The 8,190-nt window shown below is 35.3% G+C and overlaps 1 protein-coding gene across 1 annotated transcript; it reads left to right on the forward strand.

Annotated features, from left to right (window-relative positions):
- Nucleotides 1–831: 831 nt before the first annotated feature.
- On the forward strand, nucleotides 832–4,781 carry LOC120091967 (pentatricopeptide repeat-containing protein At1g80270, mitochondrial-like). The gene is made up of 3 exons (XM_039050153.2): nucleotides 832–1,047; nucleotides 2,114–2,708; nucleotides 3,298–4,781. The coding sequence occupies exons 1-3, from the start codon at nucleotides 1,013–1,015 to the stop codon at nucleotides 4,540–4,542; spliced, it is 1,875 nt and encodes a 624-aa protein (XP_038906081.1). The 5' UTR covers nucleotides 832–1,012; the 3' UTR covers nucleotides 4,543–4,781.
- The last annotated feature ends 3,409 nt before the right edge of the window (nucleotides 4,782–8,190 follow it).

Genomic DNA, 8,190 nt, shown 5'->3' on the forward strand with positions numbered 1-8,190 from the left:
TCGTGTAGTGCTATCGTTTAGAAATCCAACGTATTGTTTAGTTCCTACACCACAATCGCTTAGCTCTACATCTATACGATCGCTCAATGCTATCGCACAACACTTCATCACATCGCTTAGCGCGCATCGTAGCTAAACGATTGTGTAGTGCCATTGTTTAGCAAATCCAACGTATCGTTTAGTTTCTCCTATGCCAAAGCAACGTATCGTGCCCCCCTCTCTACCTGGTGCCCTCCCCCTACTCGATCCAATACCCGATCGGGCGCCACCTACTCCTACGCCAAAGCTCCTACAGGTACATGATTGTTTAGTTCCTACGATAAAGCTAAACGATCATCTAACTTTTCTTCACATCGTGTAACATCCGAAACTAAACGATCGCTTAACTATTTCTTCACATGGGAAGCTTCGATGAATATTCGTCTAACTTTTTTTCACATTGCTATACGATCGTCTAACTATTTTTTCATGTTTTTTGTATATAAAATATCATTCTGGAAATAATTTGGTGAAGAGAACTTTTTGTGGGATTGTAAATAAATTAAATTTGGTGGAGAAATTTTTAGTGTTGGAATGTGAAATTTTTTTTGTCAATTATTTTTGGATAAAATAATTTTTTGTGAATAAATTTTTGAGGTGGAGAATTTTTTGTGAATTAATTGGGTAGGTTGGTTATTGAAATTGGAAGTGAGAATTTAATAAGGGGTATAAGAATAATTATACCGCCAATATTTTCCATTCTTACATCATTTTTATCATCAAGAGGTAAAAAAAAAAATTATTTTTAAAAAATAAGTAAAAAATATAAAATTATACTACTGAGTCATTTTTGTCAATTTTCCAAAACCATACCCAAATGAAGAAGGGCTAACTTTGAACCCCTATTTTCGTCGATCACCCGAGGGTTTTTAGGGTTTAACAGCAACTCCCCGCCACTGCCGTTACAACTCCTCTCACGCTCGCTTCCATTGTTGAGGTCTTCTGAGTTCTTCACTACTAATATCATCCCACCATGTGGGCTCTTCGTAGAGCTTCTACTCCTCTCAGGTATGCTTCGTTTCCTTCATCTATACGCCTGTTCTTCGTACTAGACCTCTCTGTTTCTGTGCCTTACATTGTTCATTCTGTAATGCGAAGCAAAAGAAACAAAGTTTAATCTCGTTTTGGCTGTAAAATTTTGAATTCGCTTCATGGGTATTGGTTTTCATTAACTCTGTGCATCATCAAGGTTCTTGCTTGCTTCTGATCGAGTTTCCCGTGTTCATAAAAGGAGGAAATGAAGTAAAGAGTTCTGCGTGATTTGTTCTGTTCTTGTTGTTACCTTCGCGTTCTATTTGTGTTTCTTTTTTCTCGTATATTAGCTGAAATGTAACGCTTCTTTTGGTTGGGGTTTGTTTTCTAGTTTTTTTTTTGCTAAAATTCTCAAAATTCTGAGTTTGAGATTCTGTCTTCGTAATTTATGATGCTATGTGCATTTCTGGACTTCTGAGTTTCAAAGATGATGGTTGGAATATCATTGAGGGAGATGTCCGAGTGATGATTTTTTCTATTTTTTTCATTTATTTTTTTAAATATAAGAAAAAAAAATTTCATTGATGTTTGAAATTTACAAAAAGTAGCCTAAGCCCAACCCATGGAGTCACAAAAGATTCTGGTCAAAAGAGAAGATTCATTGTATGAACTATATAAAGATGTACATTTGCACATGGTCATAGCATGAAAGATAATGAATTCACAAAAGCGATCAAAAGTGCTACCCTAGTCATTGAAAAGGCGAATGTTTCTCTCCTTCCATGTAATCTATAAAAAAGCATGAATCAAATGCATCCACATGAAATTACAACCAGTGAAGAACGTAGAGATGGGATTGGGATGTAAAAAGCTGTAATATTGAGGAAAAAAGAAGAAATCCTATAATTCTAAACATGAAATTTTCTCATGGCAGTTTCCTGAAGTCCATCATTATTAATCATCCGAAGGACTGTTTTTGTATGTATGTATGTATTGTATACATATACTACATGCATGCATGTGTATATAGTGGTGGAGAAGGTATAATACCTCCAACTTTTCAGACCCCTCACCGTACAATCTTTTTGTGTTCTCTTCTCAGGAATCTAGGGTATAGAGTAAGAACTTCACGTGTCTTTGGCAAACTAGAGGTACCATATTCTTGGGAAGGAAATGTAGCTGGTTTTGGAACCATTGCTGCTTTATCTGACAGATGCATTTCTTTTGAGAGAAACAATCTTGTAACATGGCTGTCCTCTGGGATTTATATTAGTAGTCATGGTCTATCTTCACATGCTGGTGCTGAGAAAAGTGGAGAGGAAGATGACATGGAAGATGTATTTGCTGAACTTGATGAAACACTTCCAAGCACTAGTCCTTTTGAAGATAGTAAGGCAGCTAATAATGATGAAGAGGAACTAACGTCTGGATCAGAAATTGATGATGATGATGAGGATGTTGATGATGGGACCCAAAATGAACTGGATTTACCTGAGGTAGAAACTGATCTTGCTGAAAAGATACCTAAAAAAAGTGCTCCATCAGCGTTGTTCAAGGCTATTTTGAGTGCTTCAGGTTTATTTGTTCCCAGTGTACTTGATAAGTGGGTCAGTGAAGGAAATGAAATAAGTCGGGCTGATATCTCTCTTGCCATGCTCAATCTTCGTAGACGCCGAATGTTTGAGAAGGCTTTGCAGGTAAATTTATTTGATGTTACCTTTCATGCAATGAAATTCATTTGTGTGGTTTGAGGTTTGTAATTGATCTCATTTCTCTTGGAATTTGTGGAACTTTGTATAAGTCTGTGATTAGTGGACACAACGGATTTCAGGATGGAAATGTTGATCAATTTCTTAAAAGTACAACAATCAATTGTAATATGGTCTAACAAGCACAAAATGATTTTAAGATGTGTTTGTTAGGCTTGTAATTAGTAAGCCAGAGTATGTTGATCAATTCTTAAGATGTACCATCATTAAATACTTGTATACAAAATTGCCAAGCTGGCTTAATAGCATTTAAGAAATGGTGCTGGAGCCTTTTTCAAAAGTTTCAGTTGGTTTGATGTTTGGTTGAGCATCATCAGAACTGCTGGTAGTATATTTGGATCCACATTTATATATTGTTGGACTTATAAAGTCATTACTAGTATGAAAATGGTTGTGCAATATTTGACACTAAAGAACCTTTTAGCTATTGTATATGGTTAAAATTTTTTCCTATTTGTTAGAGATTCATTCGTCAATTACTGAACTCATTGCTGGCATTTCTGTATTTGTTTCACAGTTTTCAGAGTGGTTGGAATCTAGTGGGCAACTTGATTTTATTGAGAGAGATTATGTTTCTCGCCTTGACTTGATTGCGAAGGTTCAGGGTCTCCATAAGGCAGAGAGTTACATTGCTAATATCCCAAAGTCCTTTCAAGGGGAGCTGATATACCGAACTCTTTTGGCTAATTGTGTGGTCGCCAACAATGTAAAAAAAGCGGAGGAAATATTTAACAAAATGAAGGACCTCGGATTCCCAATCACAACATTTGCTTGCAGCCAGTTGCTTCTTCTTTACAAGAGGGTCAACAAGGGGAAAATAGCCGATGTTTTATTGTTGATGGAGAGAGAAAATGTCAAGCCTTCTATGTTTTCTTACAAAATCTTAATAGATGCTAAAGGGCTATCAAATGACATGATAGGGATGGAACAAGTTGTTGATACAATGAAGGCTGAAGGAATTGAGCTTGATGTTTCTGCCCTTTCCAAATTAGCAAAGCACTATGCTTCTGGTGGGCTTAAAGACAAAGCCAAGGTCATTTTAAAGGAGATCGAAGATGTTAACACCAAAGGTTCTCGATGGCCTTGCAGAATTTTACTTCCCCTTTATGGAGAACTCCAAATGGAAGATGAAGTGAGGAGGCTCTGGAAAATCTGTGAGTCAAATCCTTCTATCGGAGAATGCATGGCTGCCATTGTCGCTTGGGGAAAGCTGAAGAACATCCCAGAAGCAGAGAAAATTTTTGATAGAGTTGTAAAAACATGGAAGCAGTCCCCAAAACAATATTCCACCATGTTGAAGGTTTATGCAGACAACAAGATGCTGGTGAAGGGCAAGGAACTAGTTAAGCAGATGGCAGACAACGGTTGCCGCATTGGTCCATTGACATGGAATGCAATTGTGAAGCTCTATGTGGAAGTTGGGGAAGTAGAAAAAGCAGACTCTTTTTTGGTTAAGGCAGTTCAAAAAAATCAGGCGAAGCCATTGTTTACCTCATACATGATTATCATGGATCAGTATGCAAGGAAGGGGGATGTCCACAATGCAGAGAAAATCTTTTATAGGATGAGACTATCAGGTTACGTGGCTCGATTCAACCAATATCAAACTCTAATACAAGCGTATGTTAACGCCAAAGCTCCGGCCTATGGTATGAAAGAGAGAATGAAGGCAGATAATATATTTCCAAACAAAGCTTTGGCAGGAAAGTTAGCCCAAGTTGATGCTTTCAGGAAGACAGCAGTGTCAGATTTGCTTGATTGAGAAATTTAACCTGATACTTTTGGTAAATAAGCTTCCTAAATTTCAACTTTAATTTACAAATCAAGTATTTGTTTATTAACCTGGTGGATGTGCTTTGATAGATGAAAGTATAGCTCTTAGGACAAAGAAATTTCAAGATTGAATCCTGCTCACCTGTTCTAATATATTTTGATTATCCATTCTTCCCTAGAATCAGAACTCTGATTGCACCTTTATTAATATATTTTGGATTCAACAAATGTCTTTCTGGCAGTTTTGTTTTTGGATTATGGTATCCAAATTTTGGAAATTTTGAAAATCATGTTTTTTGTATTTTCAATGCATTCAAGTTTTGAGTTTGAAAATTTTAAGGTAGGATTACATTAGAAAGTTCGATAACATATTTCATGTAACAAGCTGGTTTTACTTTTGTTGAAATTACAATACCATATTCTTTATAATATATAAATGTATTATAAGGAATATGGTCTTGTAAATTCATAATTATACGAAATCTATGACAAATAACACATTAATTAATAATAGTCAAAATTTGTTCTAATATTTAGTTGGTAAGTTGGTTTTACAATTTTTTTTTTTTTATTGTTTATAAATGTATTATTATAGAATTTTTGAACTGGGATCTAATTTCTTAATCTAACGTTTAAAACGTGAAATTTAACTCCTTTTTTATTGAATCATTACTTTTTAAAGAGTTGTTATTAGATTGCTAATCGGATGCACCTTAGATTTTTTTTCCCTCAAGTCGATTTGTCTAAACGGTTTTTAGGGGGAAAAGGGAGTTGATTGACATGCTTACTCTTTATATAGGTGATTTAACAAGGTACTTTTGAAGATGTTGGATAATCCAATAGTTTATGTGCTATTCAAAATATGAGGATGATTTTGAAATTTTTAAAATTACGTCTATTTTACTGAGTCTCTCTAAATTCATGTTTAATCACTCAAAATCAATTAATTGTTTAACTTTATACTTTTCAAATGCAATCCTCGTACTGATAACGTGCATTTTTGCCCGTTATCACACTACACGATCGTTTAGATGTAGAGCTAAGTGATCGTGGCATAGGAACTAAACGATACATTGAATTTTCTAAACAATAGCACTACATGATCGTTTAGCTACGACGCGTGCTAAGCTATGCGATCGTTTAGATGTAGAGCTAAGCGATCGTGCCATGGTATCTAAACGATACGTTGGATTTTCTAAAAGATGGAGCTAAGCGATCGATTTTCTCAAGGTGCAATCTGGTTTAGCCTCAAAGGGTTTTTGGAGCTTGGAGCGGTTTATGCCTCTTATTAAATGTCCACTTTTAATTTCAACCACCAACCTACCAAATTAATTCATATTCCACCTAAAATTAATTTATCCAAAAACGATTAACCAAAAACTTTTCTCACCAAAAATTCAAAAAATTCTCCACTAATTTTTTCTTCACAATCCCACAAGTTCTTTTCATCAAATTGTTTCTCTTTATCAAATTCTCCACTAAGAAGTTCTCTTCATCAAAAGTCCAAAACTTGTATCTTACAAAACTGTAATTTTGTATACTTCGTCATAAGAAGGTATGTATTTCATTTTTATATGTATTCTCAATAGTTCACTAATTATTAGGAAAATTGACAGTGCCTTGCATTTAATATTTATTTATAAAGTTTTGGAGGTTGATTTTTGGAGTTTGAGTTATGGTTGCTTTATTAATTTTATGTATTTTTTTTTTGTTGTTAATAATGTCTTGCATTTGATATTTATTTATCAATTTATAAAAAATAAAAAAAGGTTATTTTTTTGATACTCGGTCGGGCTTCACTGGGTAAGAAGCAAAAGTTAGATTTCCGACCGTGCTTCACCTGGTTACCCGACCGGGTGCACACAAAGGAACATGCTTCCGTTTTTTTGGCCTGGTGGTGGACCCAGTCGAGTGGACCACCGGGCCAAAAAACAGAATCATGTTTTTTTTTTTTTATTTTGATTTTTTGATTTTATTATATTAATACATTTTTTATATAAAATGTTGGAGAATGCCTCGTGTTTGGATTTGTTTTGGTGGTGTTTGGAATGAAAGGGAAAAGGATTACGATGGAGGAGAGTTGCAGGGGTTTGACATTGAGTTGGGCACGACCTATAATGAATTTCTGACTGAAGTTTATAGGATAAGTGGTATAATGTCGGATAAGTATGATCTTGTTATAAGATGTATACTTCAATTGAGATCCAAAGCCCCTACATTTGTAATTCAGAATGATGAAGATCTACACACATTCCTTACATGGGAAGAGGTCTCAGTAATACCTCTTTACGTATCCACGCTTCCAAAGTGTTCAACAAATCAAGGATTTCATCCAAATAATTCACATGTCTGACGAACTGAAGAAATCCCTTCAACATCTAGGCCAATACTGTGGAAGATGGAGTCGGATAGTCAATTTTCTCCCACATATTTTAACCCATCACTTACTTCGTTGCCTAGTAATTTGATGACTGATAACTTAGGGAATGATGTAGACCAAGGTCAATATTTCAATGATTGGTCTTGGAGGGAGAAGGACGATGAAGAGGAACCCAAGATTAACACCCACCAAACACCTCATGTAGAAGAACAAACAATCAAAGACTATGGAGGCTCGTCACATGCAACGGGTCGTGACTTGTCACATCCTTCTAGTAGCACGATCACCATGCCAAGTCAGTCTTATTCTTCTGAAGATGTGCAAGTTGGTGACATATTTATATCTAAGAAGGATTTAAATATGTGGTTATCTATGTTAGCAATTAGAGATAACTTTCAGTTTAGGGTGAAGAATTGACTACAACATTATACAAAGTTATATGCTTAGTTGAAGAATGCAAATGGAGACTTCGAGCCGTTAAATTGAAAAATTGTGAAATATTTAAGATCTCTAAGTACGACAATGTCCACACTTGTTGAAATGAAATATTGTCTAACGATCATAGACAAGCTTCTAGTTGGGTTCTCGGACATCTAAATTCGTCGAAGTTTGAAGATATTAGTCGTTCATATAGACCGAAAGACATTGTCAAGGATATAAAACAAGAGTATGGTGTGAGTTTAAGTTATGACAAGGCATGGAGGGTAAGGAAAGAAGCGTTAGTGCTTGTTTGGGTGTCACTAAAAGAATCGTACAAGAAGTTACCTAAATTTGGTGAAGCCTTACAAATTGAAAATCCTGGTTTAACCTTTAAATATGATCTGCAAGAAGATAAATATTTCAAGCACACCTTTATGGCTCTTGGTGCTTCCATAAGAGGGTTTCTGAACTGCATTCACCTTGTTTTAATTGTATATGGAACATATTTAAGGGATAAATATAGTGGTAAACTCCTGCTTGCGACTGGGGTCGATAGAAATAATCAAATATACCCAGTCACATTTGGTATATCTGGTGGAGAAACTGATGAATCTTAGGTGTGGTTCCTTCAGCAATTAAGATGTGCAATTGGGCAAGTTCATGATTTGGATATAGTATCAGATAGACACCCTAGCATAAAAAAGGAAATTATCACGGTCTTCCCAGAAGCATTTCATGGTATCTACATCCATCATTTGAAAGCTAATTTATTAGTTAATTTTAAGAATAAATATATTTTGGATATTTTCGATAAAGCAGCAAAAGTCATGAGTCTAT

Source organism: Benincasa hispida, chromosome 11, assembly GCF_027475165.1.
Source record: "Benincasa hispida cultivar pf3 chromosome 11, pf3_genome.v1.1, whole genome shotgun sequence".
Lineage (NCBI taxonomy): Eukaryota > Viridiplantae > Streptophyta > Magnoliopsida > Cucurbitales > Cucurbitaceae > Benincasa > Benincasa hispida.

Bases quoted from the DNA above. Each gene is read 5' to 3' on its own strand.
- LOC120091967 (XM_039050153.2), top strand. From the start codon at position 1,013: ATGTGGGCTCTTCGTAGAGCTTCTACTCCTCTCAG. The intron at 1,048-2,113 runs GTATGCTTCGTT...TTCTCTTCTCAG, and splicing joins AGAGCTTCTACTCCTCTCAG to GAATCTAGGGTATAGAGTAA. The intron at 2,709-3,297 runs GTAAATTTATTT...TTTGTTTCACAG, and splicing joins TGTTTGAGAAGGCTTTGCAG to TTTTCAGAGTGGTTGGAATC.